The sequence below is a fragment of the Eulemur rufifrons genome, chromosome 7 (assembly GCF_041146395.1).
Source record: "Eulemur rufifrons isolate Redbay chromosome 7, OSU_ERuf_1, whole genome shotgun sequence".
Taxonomy (NCBI): domain Eukaryota; kingdom Metazoa; phylum Chordata; class Mammalia; order Primates; family Lemuridae; genus Eulemur; species Eulemur rufifrons.
The window spans coordinates 158,908,116-158,934,388 of NC_090989.1; the positions used below are offsets into that span (position 1 = coordinate 158,908,116).

General features: G+C 39.7%; 1 protein-coding gene across 1 annotated transcript in view; it reads left to right on the forward strand.

Annotated features, from left to right (window-relative positions):
• The window catches only part of CACNA2D3 (calcium voltage-gated channel auxiliary subunit alpha2delta 3), an 850,367-nt gene that overhangs the window by 590,476 nt on the left and 233,618 nt on the right, over positions 1–26,273 (forward strand). The window contains exon 14 of the mRNA XM_069473712.1: positions 25,271–25,288. Within this exon, the coding sequence (XP_069329813.1) occupies positions 25,271–25,288 (18 nt within the window). The remainder of the gene's footprint in view (positions 1–25,270; positions 25,289–26,273) is intronic.

Sequence of the window (26,273 nt, forward strand, 5' to 3'; positions counted from 1 at the left end):
CGGCTTGTATGATGAATGCTGTCAGGAATCTGCCTCTTGCCATCTCTTGGCTCTGGTTCTCTCTGTGTGGCTTTATTCTGAGGTGGGGCTCCCTTCACCATATGGGGTCAAGATTGCCACCAACAGCTCCAGATTCACATGCTGCTAATGGAGCATGCCCCCCCTCACCCCGCCCCAGGAAAGACATCTTCCCTTTCCCCATGGTTCTAGCTATAGCCCTGGTGCTGACAATTGTGGCTTCCACTACCTGCTCATCTCTGTCTGAACCAGTCACGTGGTCACAGGATGAAGAGTTCTGATTGGCCAGGTGGGAATCACATGTCTACCCTTGGATTTAAGGGAGGATGGAGTCAGCTCTAGTCCACCCACAGGATCTGAGAGTAGGGCCTGGGTTTTCTCTCAAAGGCAAATCCAAGTGCTGTTGCCAAAAGAAGAGACAGATTCTGTGCAGGCAAAAAACCCAGCTGTTTTCTACAGCTCCCTTTCAAATCTCACAGTCTAAGCAAATCCTACAACTTTTCTTCTGCATCTGAATATTTTGTTCAAGCCTGGTGATGAAAGACTTGTACCTCTGTAGAGGAGAAACTGCTGTTTGTGTAAAGGGGAGAAGGCCTGGGCAGCGAGGGAGAGTAGGGAAGACATCACAAAATAGAAAATGCCAACCCGTATCAACCTTCCTGAGTTCAGTCATCTTTCTAGGAAGGAAATGAATAAATTATGTTTGTCCTGTGTTCACAAATACTTGTTGGTTCACCACCTGAGATCTCCTGCGATGCAGGGAAGTGGGAGCCAAGACTGTAACAGGTTTCATTCCTCTGCTTCCTGTGTTTCTTGCAACCGTTTGGCAAGAGTTCTTTAAGCTCCTGTTTCAACCAACTTTTGTAAAAATGCCCAGAATCCATGGCTGATTGGGCTACTTGAGCTTTTCAAATGTAGACATTGAGGATATGTCTGTGCTAAAGGTTTAATAGTGAGATGATTTTGGCTATGTGACCCACGCACACCAAATCTTGATCTCAAGTGCCCTTCAGAGCAAAATGGAGTAACAAGGGGCCGAGTCAGAGCAGTGACTGCTCTTGGTGATGACAGGGCAAAAGCCTCTTCTAGCCCCGAGTGAGTGGATGAGGTCGTCCCCCACACAGAACTCCGCTTGTTTATCTGAGTATTGTGCAGTGGCTTTGCAGAGAAAGCTGGGTTTGACACCCCAGATTTGCTGCTTGCCACACACACCACTGTGCACAAGTCACATTCACGAGGTATAGGGTCCTCCACTCAAAAATAGGTTATGGTATCTACCTTTGATTACTGTTGCTGCTTAATGAACACCTCAAAACATAATGGAGTAAAACAATCATTTTAGTACATTCACAAATGCTGTGGCAGGAATCTGGAGAGGGAATACCAAGGATGGCTTGCCTCCTCTCCGTAATGTCTGGGGTCCTAGCTGCAAAGACTGAAAGGCTGGGGTGATTTGATGGTTGGGCACTGGTATCCTCTGGAGGCATCTCTACTTACCTGTCACGTGGTTCATCCCAGCTGTTGACTTGGACCTCAGCTCAGCTGTCACCAGAACACCTACAATGGCCACATCTACACCGTTTCCATGTGGTCGCTTTGCATGGGCTAGTTTGAGCTTCCCCATAGCATGGGGGCTGGGTTCAAGAGGAAGGCAGAGGTGAATGACATTTTTATAATCTATCCCTGGAAGTCACATGGTGCCAATTCCCCCATATTCTCTAGGTTGAGGCAATCACAAAGGTCTTCCCAATTTCAAGGGTAGAAGATACAGACCCCAATAATTTATAGGAAGAGTGTAAACATTGCATTGTAAAAAGAACATGGCATGTGAGATATCATATTATTATGGCCAACTTTGGAAAATGCAGTCTGCCATGTATGGCAAATTATACTGATTGATATCAATTATAAGAATATTATAATAACCGTGCATTCCTACAATAAACACTTTTTGGCTATGCTGTATTTTTCTTTTTATATATTGCTGGATTCCATTTTCTAACATTTTTAGGGATTTTTGCATCTGTGTTCACAAGGGATATCTGTAGTTTGTTTCTTCCTTTATTGTAATTTGTTTGTCAGGTTTTAATAATGCTGGTCTAATAGAACAAGTTGGAGTATTTCCTTCTCTTCTATTTTCCAAAAACGTTTTTGTAAAACTGCTGTATTTTCTCCTTGAATATTTGTTAGAATTCACTAATGAAACCACTGGAGCCTGGAGCTTTCTTTGTGGGGAAGTTTCTAGTTCCAAATTCATTTTCTTTTATAGATACAGGGTGATTTAGATTTTGTGTTTCTTATATCAATTTTTCTCATTTTTGTTGTAAGGGATTTGTTCATTTCATCTAGGTTGTTAAATTTATTGGCATAAAGATGTTTATAATATTCTTTTAATATTCTTTTGATGTCTTCAGGATCTATGGTGACATCTCTTCTCTCCTTCCTTATTTTAGCAGTTTGTGATCACTCTAGCTATAGAGTTTTCCATTTTATTGATATTTTCAAAGAACCAGCTTTAGGTTTTACTGACTACTTTATTTGCCATTTTCTGTTGTATTGATTTTTTGCTCTTATTTTTTTTGGGGGGGGAGGTTTATGTGTCTATCTTGTATTTCCCATCTTCAAAGAGGAAGTTTGAGGATACTCTTAATCACTCTCTCACCAAAGAAAATTTTGGATTATTCCATCATTCATTTTATTTTATTTTATTTTTTCAGCTCATTATGGGGGTATAAAAGTTCAGGTTATATATATTGCCCATGCCTCCCCATCCCCCCGAGTCTGAACTTCAAGCGTGTCCATTCCCTAGACAGTGCACATCGCACACATCATGTAGGTGTGCACCCATCCCCTCCCCCCACCCCATCCCCCCCAGTCAGAACTTCAAGCGTGTCCATTCCCCAGGCAGTGCGCATCGCACTCATCAAGTAGGTATATACCCATCCCTTCCACCCAGCCCCCTCCTCTGTCCGATACCCAATTGGTGTTATTCCCAAATGTGCACTTGCTCTTATTTTTTATTTTCTTATTGCCTTCTTCTTATATTGTGTTTAATTTTGTCCTTTTTCTAGCCTTTTAAGGTGAAGCTTTGACCATTGATTTTAAACATTTCTCCTTTTCTGTTATAAGCATTTAAAGCTACATGTTTCTTTCTAAACACTACTTTAACTACATCTCACAACTTTAAAAAAGGTTATATTTTTATTCAGTTCAAAATATTTCCTAATGTCCGTTGTGATTTGAGGATTTTGTGACTCATGGGTTATTTAGAAGTGTGTTACTTTCCAAATATTTTCTGATTTTACTAGGTATATTAGTATTACTAACTTCTAATTTGATTCTTTTGTGTTCAAACAATTTACCCTGTATGATTTCAGTCATTTTAAATTTATTGAGACTTGTTTTATGGCCCAGCATATGAATTTTCTTGGTGAATATCTCATAAGTTCTTGAAAATAATGTGCATTCTGCAGTTATTGCATATATTGTTCTGTAAATGTAAATTATGTAAAATTGGTTGATAGTGTTGTTCAAGTCTTTTATATCTTCATTGATTTTCTATTAGTTGTTTTATCAATTACTGAGAGAGGACTATTGAAATCACCAACTAAAACTCTGAATTTATCTGTTGCATTTTTTGATTCTGCCAATTTTTTTTAGCATGTATTTTAAAGCCCTCTTAGGAGGACGCATTAAGATTTCAGATTATTGTCTTTTTGAAGAATTGATCATCTTATCATTATGAAATATTTCTGTTTATCTCTGGTAATGTTTCTTGTCCTGAAGTCTATTTTGCTTGATTTTTTTTTAAATAATTTATAATTTTATTTGGGATGATTTCTTTAAATATTGGAACATGAGTATATCAGATATTTGTCAATATTGTAGAATTTCATACAATATGGGATCACCTTGAAAACATGCCTGAATAATGTAGGGATGAGAGAGAGAGGTAGGATGGTGTTTTACTTTTTCTTTTCTGTATCCCCGCTTAGACTTTCTTTGACTAGAATCCCACTTTTTTTTTTTATTTCATCTTATTGTTATGGGGGATACAGAATTTCAGGTTATATACGTTGCCCATGTACCGCCTTTCCCCCCAAGTCAAAGCTCCAGGCGTGTCTGTTCCCCAGACAGTGTGCGTTGCACCCATCATGTAGGTATATATCCCTCCCTTCCCGAGTCAGCACCTTCAAGTGTGACCATTCCCCAGACAGTGCACATTGCACTCATCATGTAGGTATATGCCCATCCCCTCCTCGCACCCCCCCTCCCCGAGTCAGCACCTTCAAGCCTGACCATTCCCCAAACGGTGCGCAATGCACTCATCATGTAGGCATACACCCATACCCTCCCGCCTCCCCCCACCTCAGTCTGATATCCGATTGGTATCGTTCCCAGATGTGTATTTAGGTGATGATCAGGGAAACCAATTTTCTGGTAAGTGCATGTGATGCTTGTTTTTCCATTCTTGGGATACTTCACTTAATATAATGGGCTCCAACTCTCTCCAGGAGAACCATAGAGATGTCTTATCTTCATTATTTCTTATAGCTGAGTAATATTCCATGGTATACATATACCACAGCGTACTAATCCAATCATGTATTGATGGGGCATTTGGGTTGTTTCCACATCTTTGCTATTGTGGATTGTGCTGCTATAAACATTCGGGTACATGTGTCTTTGTTACAGAATGACCTTTTTTCCTTTGGGTATATGCCCAATAATGGGATTGCTGGATCAAATGGCAGATCTACTTGAATCTGTTTAAGATACCTCCATAATGCTTTCCACAGGGGTTGCACTAGTTTGCAGTCCCACCAGCAGTGTATGAGTGTTCCTGTCTCTCCACATCCATGCCAACATGTGTTGTTTTGGGATTTTTTGATAAAGGCCATTCTCACTGGGGTTAAGTGATATCTCATTGTGGTTTTGATTTGCATTTCTCTGATGATTAGGGATGTTGAGCATTTTTTCATATGTTTGTTAGCCATTCTTATATCTTCTTTTGAGAAATTTCTATTCATGTCATTTGCCCACTTTTTGATAGGGTTGTTTGATTTTTTCTTGCTGATTTTCCTGAGTTCTAAATAGATTCTTGTTATCAGTCCTTTATCTGATGTGTAGTATGCAAATTTTTTTCCCCATTTTGTAGGTGGTCTGTTTATTCTCGTGACTGTTTTTTTGGCTGTGCAGAAGCTTTTTAATTTAATCATGTCCCATTCATTTATTTTTGTTGCTGCTGTGATTGCCTTAGGGGTCTTCTTCATAAATTCTTTGCCTAGGCCAATGTCTGTAAGAGTCTTTCCTAAATTTTCTTCTAGAATTCGAATTGTATCACGCCTAAGGTTTAAGTCTGTTATCCACCGTGATTTGATTTTTGTGAGAGGTGAAAGCTGTGGGTCCTGTTTCAGTCTTCTACATGTGGCTAACCAATTCTCCCAGCACCATTTATTGAATAGGGATTTTTGTCCCCAGAATATATTCTTTCCTGCTTTGTCAAAAATTAGGTGACTATATGAGGATGGTTCTATATTTGGATTTTCTGTTGTGTTCCACTGGTCTGTGTCCCTGTACTTGTGCCAGTACCAGGCTGTTTTAAGAACCACATCCTTGTAGTATAGTTTGAGGTCTGGCAAATTAATACCTCCCATTTTGTTTTTGTTGCTTAAAATTGCTTTTGCTATACGGGGTCTTCTTTGATTCCATACAAAGTGTATAATTATTTTCTCTACGTCTGTGAAGAATGATGTTGGAAGTTTAATAGGGATTGCATTGAACCTGTAAATCACTTTGGGTAGTATAGACATGTTAACAATGTTGATTCTTCTGATCCACGAGCATGGTATAGTTTTCTGTCTATTTGCAAGTTCTGCTATTTCTTTTCTCAGTGTTTCATAGTTTTCCTTATAGAGGTCCTTTACCTCTTTAGTTAGGTATATACCTAGATATTTTATTTTCTTTGTTGCTATTTTGAAGGGTATTGAGTTTTTAATTTGGTTTTCTGATTGACTGTTATTGGCATATATAAATGCCTCTGATTTGTGCATATTAATTTTGTAGCCTGAGACTTTGCTATATTCATTAATCAATTCCAGGAGTCTCATGGTTGAATCCTGGGGGTTTTCCAGATATAACATCATATCATCAGCAAAAAGTGAGAGTTTGATCTCTTCCTTCCCTATTTGGACTCCCTTGATTTTTCTCTCTTGCCTGATAGATCTCACAAGGACTTCCAATACTATGTTGAAAAGTAATGGGGACAGTGGGCAGCCCTGTCTGGTTCCAGTTCTAAGTGGGAGTGCTTTCAATTTTTCCCCATTCAGAATGATGTTGGCTGTGGGTTTGTCATATATGGCTCATATCATTTTTAGGTAGGTTCCATCTACGCCTATTTTGTTAAGCATTTTTATCATAAAAGGGTGTTGAATTTTGTCAAATGCTTTTTCTGCATCTAACGAGAGTATCATATGGTTTTTGTTTTTGCTTCTATTTATGTGGTGAATTACATTTATAGATTTACGTATGTTGAACCACCCCTGCATCTCTGGGATGAAGCCCACTTGGTCGTGGTGGATTATTTTTTTGATAAGTACTTGGATTCGATTTGCTACTATTTTATTGAAAATTTTTGCATCTATATTCATGAGAGAAATTGGTCTGTAGTTGGAAGCTAAATAACTTTCTCCTGAATAATTATTCTATAAAGGAAGAAATCAAGATGGAAATCAAAAGTTTCTTTGAATTAAATGACAATGGAGATACAACTTATCAAAATCTATGGGACGCAGCTAAAGCAGTCCTGAGAGGAAAATTCATATCCTTAAATGCCTATATCAAAAAGACAGAAAACCTGCAAATAGACAACCTAATGAATAGACTCAAAGAGCTGGAGAAAGAAGAACAGAACGACCCCAAACCCAGCAGAAGGCGAGAAATTACTAAGATCAAATCAGAATTAAATGAAAAGGACAACAAAGAAACTATAAGGGAAATTAATAAAACAAAAAGTTGGTTCTTTGAAAAGATAAACAAAATAGACACACCTCTGGCTAGACTAACCAAGAGCACAAAAGTAAAGTCTCTAATAACCTCCATTAGGAACATGAAAGGAGAAATCACAACCGATGCTACAGAGATACAAGATATCATCTATGAATTCTACAAAAATCTTTATGCACACAAACTGGAAAATGCAGAGGAAATGGACAAATTTTTAGAAACACATAATCTTCCCAGGCTCAACCAGGAAGAAATAGAGTACTTGAACAGACCAATATCAAGAACTGAAGTCGAAACAGCAATAAAAAAACCTTCCCAAAAAGAAAAGCCCTGGTCCAGATGGGTTCACACCTGAATTTTACCATACATACAAAGAAGAATTGGTGCCCATCCTACATAAACTATTCTCCAATATTGAGAAGGATGGAATTCTCCCCAACACGTTCTACCAAGCCAATATAACATTGATACCAAAACCAGGAAAGGACGCAACAAAAATATTTTGCTTGATTTTTGTTGGAAATTAATATAGCCCCAACTATGTTATGATTGTTATTTTGTGATATATGTTTTCTTTTACTTTTAATGTACATATCTTGTTATTTAAAGTATACTTTTGTAGAAAAAATATAGTTTGAGTTTTTTTCTTTTTATCCAGAGAGATAATGTCCACCATTTAATGGGCGCATTTAGTCCCTTTACATTTAATGTAATTATGTTGTTTGGTTTTAAGTCTACCATATTGTTATAAACAAATAAATTAATCTTTTGTTTTTCTTATTTACCATATAGTTATAGATAACTATATATGTGTGTATATAATATATGTAACCATATATAGAAATAATTTTTACATATATAAAAGAAGAGATCTTATATAATAAGCATATATATGTATATATACATATATTCTTATCTGCTATTTTCATTTGCTTACCATATTGTTATAAATAATTACATATAACTAGGTGTAGTTATGTAACTATGTATAAAATATGTACAAGAACAGATTTTATATATAATGATCACATGTATACATACATACATATATATCTATATATTCTATTCTTTTGTTTTTCTTCTTTTTCTGCCTTCTTTTGAATTAATTGGGTGTTTTGTATTCCATTTTATCTCCACTATGGGCTTATTAGCTATACCTCTTAGTTATGTTTTTTGAGTGGTTTCTCTATCGTTAACTATTTGCATCTTTAACTTCTCACAGTCTACCTTCTTTATATTGGAAAACACTTACAACTGTATACCTGCCATGCTTCCTTTCCATCTATATGCTATTATTATCATACTTTTTACTTCCACATATGTTATAAACCCCACAATACATTGTTTTTATTTTGCTTAAAACACCTAATTAAAAGTGAGAAAAATTCTTGTATTTATCCATATATTTTTCATTTCTGGTGCTATTTATTCTTTTGGATGTATTCAAGCTTCCAATTGAAATTATTTTCCTTCAGCCTAAAGAGCTTCTAATTCCATTAATTTTTTCCTACAGTGCATCTCTGCTGGCAGTGAGCTCTCTGAATTTTTGTGTGTGTGTGTGTGTCTGAAAACATTTTTATTTTACCTTCTTTTAGAGCAATATTTTCACTGGATATAGAATTCTAGGTTTGCAATTTTTTTCTTACAGCACTTTATTTTATTATTATTGTTATTATTTTTCTTAGATATAGAGTCTTACTCTATCACCAAGACTGTGGAGTGCAGTGGTATAATCATAGCTCACTGTAACCTCAAATTCCTGGGCTGAAGTGATCCTCCTGCTTCAGCCTCCTGAGAGGGTGGGACTACAGGCATGTACCATCACACCAGGCTACGTTTTTTTTTTTTTGTTTTTTTGTTTTTTTTTTTAGATAGACAGAGATGGACTCTTGCTCTGTTGCCCAGGCTTGCCTTGAACTCCTGGCTTCAAGCGATTCTCCCGCCTTGGCCTCCCAAAGTGCTGGTATTACAGGTGTGAGCTACCATGGCTGGTCTCTTACAGTACTTTAAAGTAGTTGTTTTATTTTCATTGCTTGCATTGTCTCTGATAAGAAGTCAGCCCAGCCTTGTGGAGTCTCACTCTATAGATGCTCATGTTAGTATTAAATCAAAGACTCGAGAGGACCTCTCTATAGATTTCTGGAGTTCTTTTTCCGTATAGCATCCTCTCTTTATCTTGCATATTTCCAGCCACCTCAGCTTCTATGAACCCTGCTTAATTCCTCCTTGATTCAGTACAACGACCAGGTTCTGCTTGGCCTTACCCTCCATTCTCTGGGGTCTTGTAAATGCCTCCAGGTAGAGTATTGGAGTGATCATATGGCTTACCTCACTTTTTTGCCTTCATTCAGGAATCACAGTCTGTGCTGATTTGGGACCAATAAGTATCTAAGGACATTTGCTTTTTGTATTCCATTTTCTCGTTTGTGTCAGGAGAGCAAATCTAGTACTAGTTACTCCATTGTCACCATAAACAGAAACCTAGTGATAAAATATTATTATGATTATCATTATTATTGGTTTGTCGTATCTTAAAGAGGATTTAATTAAATCAGTCAATTTGTTCATTCATATTCAAAATTTAAAAAAACATACTGGGTTTAGATTAATTTAATCAGAGAGTAATGCTTATCATTTTTATTCTTTGACCATGTTACCCTAATTTACATGTTCAATATAAATGACAGCATTTTATTGTTCAATTCTTGGCATTTGGATTACTCTAGTTCTTAAATGGAAACTTCAGAAGCAAATCTGCCTCTTTGAGGTTTGGGCCCAATTGCCACTGATAAGACCTGACTTTCTATATGAAGAGAAAAAAACTCCTGTAGGGTGGATGGCAAAAAGGCACTAGGAAATACAGATATTTGATAAGAGTTATTCTGTTTAATGACTTAATTGTAAATTAAGCAAGACCATAAGAAAAATTTCATTGAAAATACACATAGATTTCAAAATTATAGGAATATGTGTTTGAGAAAGAGTGTTTAAGGATTGCTAAACCCTAGACTTGGTGGTGGGGACAAAATGTAGTTTGAGAGAATTATCAGTCCCAGCATACTAGCCATGACCAAAATAAGCCTGAAGTAATATAGTGATCAGTGTGCAGGAGTCCTGAGTGAAGAACAAAGCTCTCTTCTAGTCTACGGGCAAGCAGACCACTTCATTTTTATTTTTACTTTGTATTCTTTTCATACTCCATTAATAGATCACCCTAATTTTTTAGGAAAAGACCAGTTGGATTATTTGACTTGTTTATACTATCAGGTCAAAAAACAGGCTTTGGAGTTGGTCTCAGTTTCTCATCTGCAGAGTGTAGGTGATCATATTCGAACACTAGAGTTCCTTAACTCCAGGTATTTGCCTGATTGCTCTGGCTAGGACTTCAGCACCATGTTGAATAGAAGTGATGACAGTAGGTAACTTTGTCTGGTTTCAGTTCTAAGTGGGAATGCTTTCAATTTTTACCCATTCAGTACAATGCTGGCTGTTGTATATCGCTTTTATAATTTTGAGGTATCTTCTATCTATGCCTATTTTGTTAGGAGTTCTTATCATAAACAGGTGCTGAATTTTGTCAAAAGCTTTTTCTGCATCTATTGAGAGGATTATCTGGTCTTTGTTTTTGCTTCTATTTATGTGGTGAATCACATTTACAGATTTATAGATCAGGCAAAAAAGGAAATCAAGGGTATCCAAATGGGGAAAAAGGAGGTCAAAATATCTCTCTTTGCTGATGATATGATCTTATACCTAGAGAACCCCAAAGATTCTACCAAGAAACTCCTGAAATTGATAAATAAATTCAGCAAAGTCACAGGTTACAAAATCAATGTGCACAAATCAGTAGCATTCCTATACACCAACAGTCAAGCTGAGAATCAAATCAAAGACTCAATACCTTTCACAATAGCCACAAAGAAAATAAAATACCTAGGAATATATTTAACCAAGGAGATGAAAGACTTCCACAAGGAGAACTACAAAACACTGAGGAACGAAGTCACAAAGAAGGTAAATAAATGGAAAAACATATCATGCCCATGGATGGGCAGAATCAACATTGTTAAAATGTCTATACTACCAAAAGTGATTTACCCATTCAATGCAATCCCCATTAAAATACCAATCTCATTTTCTGCAGATCTAGAAAAAATAATTCTATGCTAAATATGGATCCAGAAAACACCCCATATAGCAAAAGCAACCTTAAGTAAAAAGAACAAATCAGGAGGCATCACTTTACCAGACTTCAAGCTATAATTACAAGGCTATAGTAACCAAAACAGCATGGTACTGGCACAAGAACAGAGACATAGACCAATGGATCAGAACAGAGAACCCAGATATAGAACCATCCTCATATTTCCATCTGATCTTTGACAATGCAGACAAAAACATACACTGGGGAAAAGAATCCCTAGTCAATAAATGGTGCTGGGAAAAATTGGATAGCCACATGTAGAAGACTGAAACAGGATCCACACGTATCACTACTCACAAAAAATAACTCACGATGGATAACAGACTTAAACTTAAGGCATGAACCTATAAGAATTCTAGAAGAAAATGTTGGAAAAATTTTTATAACTGTTGGTCTAGGCAAGAAATTTATTGCTGAAAGGCAATCACAGCAACAACAAAAATAAACAAATGGGACCTGATTAAATTAAAAAGATTTTGCCCAGCCAAGGAGACAATCAATAGAGCAAATAGACAACATACAGAATGGGAGAAAATATTTGCATGCTATACATCTGACAAAGGGCTAATAGCAAGAATTTACAAAGAACTCAAGCAAATAGGCCACAAAACATCTATCAACCCCATTAAAAAATGGACAAAACACATGAACAGAAACTTTTCAAAAGAAGATAGACTAATGGCCAATAAACATAAGAAAAATACTCAATGTCTCTAATCATCAGGAAAATGCAAATCAAAACCACAATTAAATATCACCTAACACCAGTGAGAATGGCTTTTATCAAAAAGTCTCATGACAACAAATGCTGGCGTGGATGTGGAGAGAAAGAAACACTTATACACTGTTGGTGGGACTGCAACTAGTATAACCTCTATGGAAAGTAGTATGGAGATCCCTTAAAGAACTAAAAATAGACCGACCATTTGATCTAGCAATCCCACTAGTGAGTATTTACCCAAAGTAAAAAAAGACATTTTATCAAAAAGACCATTTGCGGTACAATGTTTATTGCAGCACAATTCACAGTTGCAAAGATGTGGAATCAAACCAACTGTACCTGAGTGGATTTATAAAATGTGGTTTATGTATACCATGGAGTACTACTCAGCCATAAAAAAAAATTGTGAACTAATGCCTTTTGTAACAACCTGGATGGAACCAGAGACCATTCTTCTAAGTGAAGTATCGCAAGAATGGAAAATCAAACACCACTTGTACTCACCATTAAATTGGTACAAATCTATCAACACTTATGTGCACGTAAGGAAATAACATTCATCGGAAATCAAGCAGGTGGGAGAGGAGTAAAGGGTGGTTAAATACACACCTAACGGGTACGATGCACACTATCTGGGTGATGGGCACACTTATAACTTTGACTCAAACTGTATGAAAGCAATTCATGTAACCCAAATATTTGTACCCCCATATTTTGAAATTTAAAAAAAATACATTTTAATCTTCAAAGATAAAAATTTAAAAAAATTAAAAAATGAACTAAAGTGACATTGCATCTTTTGTTTCTAGGATAAGTTCTACATCAACAGGAAACATAGGGATATCTTTTTCCCCCTGGCTTATGATGTCCTGAGATGGTGTTTCCCAGGAACATATCTCCTTGTGTTCAGGAATGTTCTAAAAGTAATCATGCAGCCAAGGAGATGGAAGAACACAATGGTGAACCTGGCATTGCTCCTCTTGTGGCCAGCCTCTATTGTGCAGTTTCAGTGGGTGGTAGAAGCCCATGTCACTGTGATTAACTGTCTTCAGGGAAGTCTCTCTACACAAAGCCACTATTTTGAGAAGCTTACAATTCAACCATAAAATCTGAGTACAACATTTAAAATTGTTGGGAAATATGACAATATTATATGGTTTTTATCCTCCAAACCCCCCAATTTTTGAATCATTTTATTTTAGAAAGTTCCTTTTGAATTTTTAAACTTGAGACATATAGCAAAACAGAAAACATGATAAAAATATAAAAATCACTATACTTATTGCATGACTTCTTGAGTTTATAATTTCCTCTAAAGATGAGTTCTAAAATTTTTACACACCTTTATATCATTCTCTCAGTGACCCAGTTAAAAACAAAGGCTTTCATAAACCTTATGATAGCTATGTGGTATTCACCATAGAGATATTATATATAAAAAGCTATTTGCAAGCTAAAACATAGCTATGCAAATACAAAGCTCTATTATTGGTAAGTAAAAATGAGCCAGCCAAGTAAGGAAGCAAACATAGACTTCAGGACGTTGCTTGAGAAATCTGGAAAATCTGCTTTGTAAGATTCTATTTCATGTCGGAAGGTCCCACACATTTGAAAGGTGCCCCCTCAACTTTAAAAATCCTATGAAAAATATGACACTTAAAATATTGCTCATTTCAGCTATTATATTATAAAGTTACCAAGTGTTACCTGTTCTAGAAAATGCATGACTTTGCCTTTTTTTTTTTTTTTTTTGGAGGATTAAACATCTTGCATTAAAAGACACAAACCTTGCTACTCTTCATATGGCTACCGATAATGTTAAAGCTATTATCTAATATCTTATACAGTGTCATTTTCTATGAAAAAACTGGGCTAGAATTTAATAAGAATATTGTCTTGTCCACTACAGCCTGTGTTTCTGTAATGTGAATTAGCCCCTATGTGATTGGTAAATGGAGAATGATGTCATTATAAGACACAATCTTATTGATTCATATGCCATTTTCCCAAGGTGGCCAAAGTTTTGCACCACTAAGGAAGCAATAGGCAAAAACAAAGTCCACCATCCCAGTAGAGAGCAGCAGCCTACAGAGAAGCACTATTCCGCACATGAGAATTATTCACTTAAAACTCCTCCTTTGGGCTCCACCTGGTCACGTGTTCTGCCCTGGAAGTGCTTCTGCCTGGTTCCCTCCAGTCCTGAGCATTTTGCATTTGTTTCCATTCCTCAGCTGCCTCAGTGCTTCTTTATTCCTCTTGTCTTCAAGTTATCAGCTCCTTTAAAAAAAATGATAAAGTACTTTAAGTTTTTAATCATAAATTTAACATGTCATTTTTACTGTGCTACTATTTTATGAGTGTTATCACTTTTGATCAATGCTCTGGTTACGAAGTTCCTAAGAGTTGGAATTGTCTGTCCTGACCCTATCTTTCCCATAAGCTCTGTTATTTTTAGTGTCAAATTTTATGCAAAGTCAGGTTTCTCACTAATAGATATCACACCATAGCAGAAATGCCTGCAGTTGTACTGGTTTCAAGCTAACAGTTGTTTTCGTAGTATGGACTTTATGAAATGCTTAAATTACCAGGTTAGCTGCTAAAAAATATGGCATTTACATTGTGCCCCATCCTTTGTGAATACCTAGAATGTGTATTTACCATCATTGCTGGTGCCTTTGATTTTTTTCTTTGACAAATACTGTCTATATACTCTTTCCACTGCAGACATGGAGGGTGACTGGAGATTTCATTCACTTCACAATTAACAACGTGTATGTGTTTGGAGAAGGTCTTCCTGGTTGTCATTCTTGGGGGCCCAGTATTTCTAGTTAAGTTGCTCTACAGATTTCTTTGTGGTTCAACAGTTTGTTAGATCCCTGCAGATGCTCTCTTGAAGACATCTGTTGAGTGAAGTAATGGCTTCATTGCAGACTCTCAAGTTTTCATTAGTTTTCCTCTGAGGGTTTTTTATGTCTTCTTTTGTGGGGAGGGTGGAAACCTATTCATCTATTTTGGAGGGTTTCGAGTTCTTTGGCTTCCCATTTCCCCTGCTGAGACTCTCCTGGAAGGGCCATTCTGGCCATTGTGGACCCTTCTGGTTCTCCACGTCTGTGACTTGCCAAATGGTCTTCAGACAAGGCCCCCATCTCTCCCAGGTGGCCGCAAAGCTAGGTGATGGGGGGCTGAAAGAAAGGATCCACGCCTTCCTCTGCTGTACCCCCATTGGTAGTTCTCTTCCTGCGTCCCTTTCCTCCCCTAACCTTCTCGGCACAATGTCTCCTTATATGGCCCTGAGTTGGCTCCAAGTTCATAAACTCAGAGGAATTCCATGACATGCATAAATTATGAAACATTTTTGCAAATTAACTTTTAATTAAAACCAGCAGCTTAGAGTATCCAACTGGAAGCAGTCACAATGTTGAAAAGTGACACTGGCGGGGTGGGAGTTCAGGAGAAGGTCTGAGTGGGTTTGCATCCTGTTTGGATATTTCCAAAATGGATGCTGCAGAAAAGAGCTTCCTTCCCTATCAAACCCTCCTTAATCTTCACCGCTGCATTTGACTAATCTCTTCATGCCATTATCCCCTGGACTGCCATGGGGATTGATACGGTTTTCAAGCAGGAAATGCAAACACATCATGGTGGTAGTTTTATCTGGACTTTGCCAAGTTTCCATTTGGTTCCACCAATCTATGTTCTCACAGAGAACTGGCAGGACCTCCAGCTTCCCTGCGTTGCCAGAACTCTGATTCAGATCACTTTTCGGCAGGATGACCACCCAAAGTAAGGCTGAAGAATGACAATTTTAATTGGAACCTTATTTTTCAGATACAGTGCAGAGTTCAAGCCTGATGAGAAATGACTTCTTATTGTGAGAATTTTCAGAACATTATAACAAGTAAAATGTCTGGGGCTTTTTCCCCGCCGATACTCCTTAGCTTATGTAATGTGAGACTTGTTCTGGTCTGCCCATTAATAATCCACATTTTCCAGCATCCCAAAAAATGTCTGCCATCAAGTGCATAATTTATGCAGGCTTGTCTTTCATCTAGGCAGGGCTTTACTGCAAGAACAAAAACCCCAGGTCTTTTCATCCTAAGCTAAGTTTGAAAAATCTGACCTTTAGTTATCAGTCCACATCTTTGCTACTAAACAACCTGGTGCTGCTAGTCTGTGGTGGGCAGTGGGGTGTTCTCTGTAGACCCATAGTGGAGCTTGCCACTTGGCCATTCCAGAATTTTGAAGTTTAATAGTCAGTCTTTAATTCATTTGGCCCATGGGAAAAGCTCATCCACATAATCGGTATTTTAAAAGTACTGGAAGATTTTTTTAAGATGATAACACGTAGTGTGAGTGCGGAGGTGGTGGAATGGAACATAGGAAAGAGAATCTTGGTCAGAGTGTAAATTGGGACAGTTTTTCTTGAGAGTATTGGGACTGAAATATGCAGTACTCTTTGACCAATAATTCAACTTCTTGAAAAGCTGAGAGTGTGTGTAACAATTGGACTACAAGGATGTCTATTATAGTGTCCTTCGTGTTGGTGACAAGGCAAAAACAGCCTAGATAGCTAATAATAAGCAATTAATAAGTAATTTATTGCATATTCATATAATTTAAATACTCTGCAGTCATTTAGCATGATATTGAGATCAATAATGGATATTAGCACCATAGGGAACATTAAATGTCTTTTTTTGTATTCCACATCTAATTTTCTATAAGGAACAAGCATTGCCTCTGTGCTTTTTTTTTTTTAAAGAAGCACTTTTAGCTGGGTATAGTGGTTCACGCCTGTAATCCTAGCACTTTGGGAGGCCAAGGTGGGAGGATTGCTTGAGGTCAGGAGTTTGAGACTATCCTGAGCAAGAGTGAGACCCCATCTCTACAAAAAATAAAAATTAGCCAGGCATGGTGGTACATGCCTGTTGTGCCAGCTACTTGGGAGGCTGAGGCAGGAGGATCACTTGAGCCCAGAAGTTTGAGGTTGCAGTGAGCTATGATGATGCCACTGCACTCTGGTCTGGGCAACAGAGTGAGACTCTGTCTCAAAAAATTTTTTAAAATTAAAAATAAAGGAACACTTTTAAAAGTATATGTTGCAAACAATGGTCTTTCTGCTCATGTTTTTATTGCTTTTTAAACATACTGTTAAGAAAAAGAAATTCATATTCCATCTGTATCCTAAACTAGATATTGATAAATCAGTATTAAGTTATATATAGGCTGGCAACATAATTCCCAAATTCAAAAAAAGCGAGAAAATTTGGAATAAAGAGATACAATTCTCCCCATGAGTCTTTCCAACAGAGTTTAAAGGACTTACAGCTATGCAGCAAAAATTGGACTGGGGACTTGAATAATTTTAAAGTAGAAAAGTCAGCTATATTTGTTTTCTTGCATTGACCCTGTTTTTATTCTTAACTTCCCCCCTGCAGGGTTGTCTATCTCTACCACTGCTCTGGCTCTGTCCTCCTCTTCCTTCTTCATCACCACCACTGTGGCAAGGGGTTAGGTGAAGCCATGAGACTGGGGAAGATCAACTCAATTAGGAGTTGTAGAGTAAGCAGAAAAGTGCTCATGTTTAAGGAGCTAGAGAAGGAATAGGGAGTAAAGGAAGTAGTAGACTGACACTCAAGGGAAAGCCAGGGGAGGAGGAGATTCCAAGAAGGATTTTCAAGGAGGAGGAGAAGGAGGAGATTTTAAGAAGGGTGTTCAAAGAGACACTCTTTTGTCTTGTGACTTATCCAGTATTACCATAGACCAGAATAGCTTCCAGACTTTGGAGAAATATGATGCTCCATGTGTTTGTAAGGAAATTTCGTGCATAGCATTGGAAATCTTTTGAGGAAATTACTCCTGAGTATTTTTGATGCAGCGCAAACAGTTATGGAAATATTTTGATGAATCCCTTGATTTGTAGAAGTAAAATCTAGTCGTGGTCTGCCATGGTGTGTACCTAGCGATGGCCAGCTGCAAGTTTCTACGGGAATAAGAAGAAAAACTCAGTTCACTTAGGATGCCCCAAAGGCTTGTACTAATATGGAAGCTATCAGAAGCTAAGTCCCATGGATGGATGTGGGGCTGTAATAACACCATCAGTGCTGAGCTCTGTCCATCTCACTGCCCTGCTTTCCACGGTATTGGCTTCACTCTCAGGCCCATTTGATGGTCTGTCCCCAGCGGTGTACCTGCTCAGATTCTAGTTGAGTAAGGGAAGGGAACAGGGGATAGAGGGGAGAGTGGTATGATTTAAAAGTCCTGATTAGACTAGGTTAGATCATGTGTCCACCCTAAGCCAATTGCTGTGGCCAAGGGAACATGATGAGTTGATTGCCTTAGGTCTGGGCACTGTCTACATCGTGGGGCTTGGCCTCCAGCCCAGAGCATGGGGACACTAAGAAAGAAAGAGGTCAGATGTTGAGAGCCAAGAGACAGGTGTCCACTGTAAGAGTCACATTCTACCTTACTCAGGCCTTACCACTTCTTCACATAACCCATCATGAGGAAGTGATGGCCCAGCAGTAGGGTTCTTATCCCAGGTCTGTGGGATCATCTGTGGACCGTGACACAGTTGGCTGTCACTGTAGCTTCTCACATACCATCAAGTTGGAGTCAACCCTGAAAATTCTGGGGGTTACAAGGTCAAAAGGTACAAAAAGCAACCATTATGGGATAGTTACTTTTGTAAGAACTCATTTAATACATTTTTCCCATGAAGTAGTGTTATTACCACAATCTTAGAGATGAGAAATCTAGAGCTTGGAGAGGATATGTTATTGCCCAGGTTTTCATGGCCACCGAGTGGTAGAGGTAGGATTTGAAACCTGGTCTCCCAAACTCTAAGGTTCTCCTTCCTTCCTTTGTTGTTTCTTGCTTTCTTCTTTCTTTTCCTTCCTTATTTTCTTCCTCTCTCTTTTCTTTTTCTTTTCTTCTTTCCTTCCTTTCTTTCCTTTCTTCTCTTTCTTTGTCTGTCTCTCTCTTTTCCTTTTTTTCCCCCTTCTTCCCTCCCTCCCTCTCTCTCCAACAAATATTCACTGAATTCTTACCAAGGGCTAGCCACAGGTCTAGTTCCTAGTGGTGCAACAATTAATAAATAGATATCGCCCTTGAGTGGATCTTGAGTTCTTATATGAAAAAGTAATTTAAAAACAAACAATTAAACAGGAAAATGACTGAATGCAATCAATGCTAGGTGGGAATAAATAAGATGATGTCATTGAAAGATACTTGGGGGACAGAGAAAGACTCCTGCCAGAAGAGGTGCCATCAGAGCTGAGATATGACAGACAGGTAGGGGTCAGTGAGGTGCGATGGGGGTCAGCGAATTTGCCTGGAGTGGGGGCACAGCATCGCGGATCAGGGGAAGGAGCCGCACAAAGGCTTTGAGGCAAGCAAGGCTTGAGCTGCAGGCTGGCATAGTACCTGGCTTATACTTATACTTCTGGATCATTCTGGAGGCAGCATAGAGAAAGGACTAGAGGGGACACCAGATGAGCAGCAATGGTGGCTTGGCGTGGGGTACAGAAGTGGATGGATGTAGGCTAGAACCTGCACCACCAAGTCTTAGCTCATCGGAGACCTGCCTCTCCTTGGCATAGTTTTGGAGTCTGAGCCAATTAACAGAACTTTCTCTGTTATACAGAAGAGCAGGCATCTTTCTCCACGTTGCTCAATGAAGAAGATGGAGGATTACATGCAAGCATCTATAAGGAAAAATAAATGAACACAAGGAGCAGGCTGGGATTTATCCTCATTCATAAGGCCCGAGGCAAAGGGCCAGTCATACAAATGGAATAAACATATGTAGGCCAGGCTTTTTTTGTTCTATACAGTTGGCAGGAAAATACTTTGTTTCCCATTTGGTCTTTACATATTTCTTGGTGAAATGTGTTGTTTTGATCAATAGATCTTTAACTGGAGTTCTGTGTTTGAAAGAGTCCACTTAGCCCTGGAAGTTCCGAGTAAAGAGAGATGGAGGAGCCCTCAGCAGCCCCCAGGGCTCTGTGTGAAACTCAGAGACAGAAAGGTGCATGAGGAGAGTGAAAACAAAAACACTCCCATCCCTTCAGGGCAGGAACTGTCTCTTTCTGAAACACCTTTGTCATTATAGCCTCAGGGACGCAGAGCTGGCTGGGAGCTCCTTCCTTGCTCCTTGGGGCTCCTTTCCCTGGCAGAGTGCCCTGTGCCTGGATTTGGAGACTCCAGCTCTGCTTTGCCTGTACTCACGCCTCGAGTGACCTCGTCCACATGCTGACAGTGGTTAAGCTCAGGCCCCCTCCCTGAATGCAAGCTTTGTACATCCAGCTGCCCACCCTACGCCTCTGCCTGCAAGTCTAAGAGACATCTTCAACTTTCATCAATTTTAGACAAAACTGAACTCCAGGTATTTTTCCTCAGCTATGCTTTTCTCATACTCTTCTTCAGTAAATAGCAGCTCCCCTTTTGCATTCATCTAGGCCAGAAGCTGGGGGTGCATCCTTGACCTCTCCTCTCATGTCATCATCCAGTTCATCGTCTTTATTCTCAGCTCCATGTCGGGTCAGACCATGGCCTGCCACTCCCACCACCAGGACCCTAGTCTAGTTTTCCATCAGCTCTCAGCTAGATCATTCAGTAGTCTCCTCACTGGTCTTCCTTCTCCAGTCTTGTCTTTGTTACTGTCCGGCTATGTAGTTTCATCATCTGCAAAATTGGGGTAATAATGGACCTTATCTAATAAGGCTGCTGTGAGGTTTCATTAAGTTACTATAGGTAAAGCACTTAGAATGGTAAATAGCATGTCTTTAGCTATTATAATCACCTGACCTGTCCTCAACATCCTTGATTTTCATCCTCAAGATAACCTCATAGGCCAGAATGGCTGCTAGAGCTCTAGCCATCATATCTACCTTTCTGGAAGCAAGATGGAGGAAGTCCTTTTAAGGACACCATCTGGAAAAGCCACATGCACACATATCTTATTTAACACAACTGAATTTACTTAGCCATCCTTATCTTTAAATAGGGTCTTTTAGCTGAGCATGGCTAAAAATTGGGCTTCTGTTACCCAAAAGGAAAAGCAGTATGATTGTTACTACAATTGGCAGTAACTAAGCTATGAATAGGAGGTATGCGGTACTACGAGTGGCAGAGATGAAAGCATGTGACACAAGAGGTTAAGCCAGGTATCTCAGAGATGTGACAACTGACCAGAGAAATAGGTGCTTGCCAGGCAAGGAGGAGGGAACTAGGAAAACTTCCAAGATGAAGGAAGAGCAGGTGTAAATGTCTGTGACAGAAGAGGGCATGGTAAATATTCGTGCTACACTAGATCTTGTGTCAATGTTGGGAACTGTGGTGTGCTGGATTCTCTGTCCTCCAACCAGACTCCTCTATAAGGAGTGGTGCTAGGATTTCTCAGTCCCCCATTCTCTTGTGGGTGGTGCCCAGACAGAATGGCCTGTGAGGTCCCTAGATCCTTGGGGAGCTGGGGTTGGTGTTGGTACTACTTGGGAGCATGGCAGGCAGCACTGTGCACCCAGTGGTTGGAGCAGGGGGGGGGGCCCACAGAGCCTTGGCTCCATGGTCACCCAGCATCGTGTTTCCTTGCTGGGTGACCGTGGCAAGGTACTTAGCCATTCTAAATATTGTGTATATCCTCACCTGTAAACCAAGAATGGTACCAATATCTAACATCTAATCCAGAGATTCACTGTGAAGACAAGAGGAGCTAAAACTAGTAAAGCATTTAGCCAACTACCTGGTTTATAGTGACTGTCCAATAAACAGTAACTATTTCTGCTATTGCTGTCACCTTCATATTTGTCACTTTCCTCTCCTTCCTTCTCTTCTGAATGACACATTTTCTGTCTTTCCATGTTCCAATGTGAAGTATCATATGACATATATCTTGCACTCACTTTTTCCCTAGGAATGTGTAAACCCAACTGTTTTCTTTCTTTACTTTTCCTTTAGAAAAATGACTGGAGGATGTATACAGTTGTACACAGAATCCTTACAGTCTGGTATATGGTCCTGGAAGGAATCCAGTCTGCCTGTCAGACCCCTCATGCAGTTAAGTGAGGAAATGGACCCAGAGAGGCAGAACCTGGTGAACGATGCCTGACCAGGTGGCTTTGGAGAAGAAAGGGTGTCCCCTGTGTGGAGAGGAAGAGAAGTCGCCTCACCTCCAGCCTCCTGATAACAGGAATGCCCAGGCTGGTTTTATGCGTATCCATGGATCAGTGAGACAATCGTGCATGTACAGAAGTCAATATCAGGCATATGGGAATCCTAGAGTTTCTATTGGTTCTTCTAGGAGGAATATCAGCTTGGGATAGCAACATAGTGTTGGGCGTGTAGATTCAAGGCAGTTACTGCAATTATCTGCCCCTGGCATCAACCCTGGGTATACCCTAGTAATAAGGTACTTTATTTAACAAGGAGAGCACCAGTCACAGGCAAGAGGACTTCAGACACACATACAGGGAAGATACCTTTGCTACCCTTGTGGAGTTTCTGACCTAGCAAGGGAGAGAGGCATTAAACAAATAAATTACATGGTAATTGGAGAGGTACCCAGAACTACAGGAAAAAAAAAAAAAGTGCAGTAACACCTTTAGAGATTATCATGTCCAGGGATATATTTTGCCATTTATTATTTCTTAGTCCACAGCACATGTTGCTAATTGATTATAATATCCTTTCCAATGAAACGCAGACATAGTTGCAGAATACTTCTGAACATGGGCCTTCAGACAGACATTACTAATCAATCAGAGTTGGCTCTCGAGGCAAAAACCTATCAGCCATCCAAGATCTGGCCCATTCCCCAGCCCTCCCTCCCTCATTCCTTTTTACAGACACACACACTGGCCAAGGGCTGGAAGGCCCATGTCGAGACTCCAGCCAGAGTCCAAAGGGGACCCGATGTCTGGCTGGTCCGGCTGCCAGTTCAGAGCTCTGCACAGCATTCATGAACGTCGCGGGGGCCAACTCCCAAGCAGTAGCATCTGTGGCTGCAGATGATCTGATCTAAATTTGTCATGTTCTGTTTTGAGACTCCTTCCCAGAGGTCCAACCTGTTTAGGGCATTGCAGGCTATAATTTACATTATTTAAAAGCTCCGATAGGAAAGCTGCTCTTTGTTCTCATGAGTTGTTTCTTGAGGAAAATACATGTTTTGTGGGGAGGTTGAGGGAAGGCTTAAGCTGAAGACATCACCACAAAGGCCTAGTCTCTCATTTTCCTCCCCAGAATTTCTTCTCATGTGCTTCAATGGATGAGTCAAAAAGAGGTGTTTCCTGCTCACCCGAGATAAAACTTTAACAAAGAAAGAGAGAAAGGGCTGTCTCCTGTCAAAGAGGCCTATAAAGTCCAACTGCTTGTGCAGGACTTGACTTTGGCATTGACTCCTCAGTTCACACGGCCCCCCGTGCTTTCACGTGACATGAGCTGTGATTCAACGCAAGTGCTTTCCTAAGAAAACACATTTTTCATTCCACTGTGTTCGTGAATCCAAGGTTTCTTTTCCATTGTGTGAAAAGATGTTTAATATTTCAGAAACATGAAGTGATTCCTCATTTTAGGCTCAATTTCTCACCTCTTGGTGTATTTTTTTCTGAAGCCTTGAGAGGCACTGGGTGGAACTCGTGAATTTCCTTTTTTCAATAGTTGCAGCTACAACTAGTAGGAAAGAATCATAAAAACATGCTTGTGTTCCTGTCTTAAGTTGGGAGACCTGTTTGGGATAAAAGTGTTGGAAACTGAGTGTTGGAGAGGTTGGGGTCTGCTTTTCCTGGGCATTGTCAGTGCCATCTTGGAGATGTCTCTGAGAGTCAAGACATCCGGTTTGCTTGGGTTTACTCCTTCCACCCTTTGCTGGGCTGCATCCACAGGGGAAAGGGCTTAGGGCAGGTTTAAGAGAGCCCTTGTCTCAGTGCATAGGAAGAGAGAACATTCTTTGCAGTGTAAAAAGAATGGAAAAGGCAGATGATTCAAATGGAGACCTTGGGATTTAGTTCTTTTGCATCTTCTAGTACTTCTGATGTTAGAAGCTCTAGAGAGACAGAGAGAAAGTCTGCAGTCACCATTCCCAGGTGTTTGTGGTGTTTATTTATGTGTGAATTGAGTTGAATTTGTACATTCTAAAATCAGGCAGCACGCTACTACAATTTATTATCTATGGGACATCATATAATTACTTAACCTCTAAGTTCCATTTTATTTTTCATCTGTAAAATGGGGATACCTAGCATTGGGAGGCTGTGATTTAATGGGAGAATGACAGCAACGGACTTAACACAGTGCCTGGTGACAAGTTCACACTCGATAAATGTTAGTCTCTGTGATGAGAAATCAGTCCTGGGAATGATGTAATTCTTAGATTGGGAATTTAATACATGGATCATATTAATTCCATTCCAGATTAGAGAAAGGCTTTTCAAAACCCTGCGTGCTATAATGGCAGTCATAATACTGTGGCATTAAGCCGCAGCCTAAGAGTCTCAACGTAGAAAAATAGACAAATATGTCTCATAAAGTGTTCATCTTTTTCCACATGCCTGTTCATTTCAGTTCCTTGCCTGTTCCATTGGGAAAGCTGTTATGTCTTATTTTATGGATTGACTGACTGCCTTTTCATTGTTCTTAGAATATCAGCTTTACTTTGAACGCACATATCCTTGTGCGTACTTCCTTAACCACCAATAAAGGGAACAGTTAATGTGCTACAAAGCAAGAAAAATTGACTTTAAAAACACAGCATTTTTCTAACCGTCTTACCTTTGTGCACAGCAGGGTTTCTCAATTTTGGCACTGTTGACGGATGGGCCGGATAGCTCTTTGTTGAGGGGCTGTCCTGTGCATTGTAGGATGTTTTGCAGCATCCCTGGCCTCTGCCCGCGAGAGGCCAGCAGCTCTCGTTTGCTTCCCTTGTCCCCGCGCCCTGCCCAGTGTCTCCAGGTGGCCCTCCTCCGGTGGAGAACTGCTGACCTACAGGGAGAAGGAGCTGGGCCGTGGAATTGTGCTCTTTGGACCACGGCACAGAAGAACCTCAGGTCCAGCTTTACAGGAGTTTACCAAACTGCTCCCAAAACACATGCTGGAAACGCGTAGATTATCTGTGGATACCACAAATGCAGATAGCAGGTCGAATAATCAGCACTATAGCTTTATTTTGAAAAATGACTTGGCTTTAGTTTTATTTCGCTCTTTTCCTCCTGTTCTTGCTTTTTCTATTTGCTAAGGGCAACAAAATGAAGTTTTACAGTTAATCTTAACTTGTTATATAATGACTGATTTTTTTTTTCTTTTGTTTTGTTTTCCCCCTTGTTTTTCAGCTCCCTCAGGCACAAAAGGTAAACTCTTCTCTGTCACATTCCAGTCATCCCCAGAACTCACGAGTCGTGCATGTCTCCATGGTGTTGTGCGTCTGGCACTGTTCGTGACCAGTGAAATGGTTTTCCCCTTACAGCTTCAGGAGCCTGGAGCTGGGCAGGAAGAGAAAGGCCAGCAGACTCAGCTGTCCACTGCCCCTCTGCTGAGTTAGCCCCACCAAAGAACCCTATCGTGACCAGTGGTTGGGGGGTGAATCTATGCCCAGCCATTTTCCTGAGAATTCCCAAATATTACATAATAGGTCAAGAGTAAGTTGGGCACATTCCTTCAAACATAGCATCCCAGGCCTTCCCTGGGATAATTTCCTAGGGAGACAAGTAATGTGAGTAATTAGTAAGGTCCAGTGACTGAGTTTAAATTCTGGGCTCCTAACTCAAATCTCAGAGCTCCCCCCCCCCCACCTTGGTTTCATTAATTACAAAATGAGCAGCCCCTTTGCTTGTCTCATTGTCCATGTCACCCAGAGAGCATTAGAACAGAGTTCTTGCCAGTAGCCAGACCCTTTCACTGGTCCTCATTGTCTGAGATGATCTGGTTCCACCATCTAGAATGTTCCCTGTCTAGAAAGACCATATGGTTGCAGTGATGGCTTTGCTGTGTCATCCCCATGGCATGTCATTGTATCCAAGGATATTTATGGCAGAAAACATGTCACTCCATGCCTGCTGTGTTGTTTCTGTGTATTTCATAAACATAAGCAAGACTTCTGGAAGACACAGCAATTTCTGGGGGCCAGATGTGGGTTTTGTTTCAAGAGTCAAGGTAGGAAGCCACCCTGAAATTTCAACAACGTCTCCTAACCTCTCCAGTTTGGAGCAGAGACAACCTTCTCATGGAGAGAGAGAGCACAACTGCTCTGCAAAAGACAGTCTGTTCAGACCATATGGACAACCAGAGGCCTAGAAATCATTACACAATTACTCAAATATATTTGAGGTATTTAAA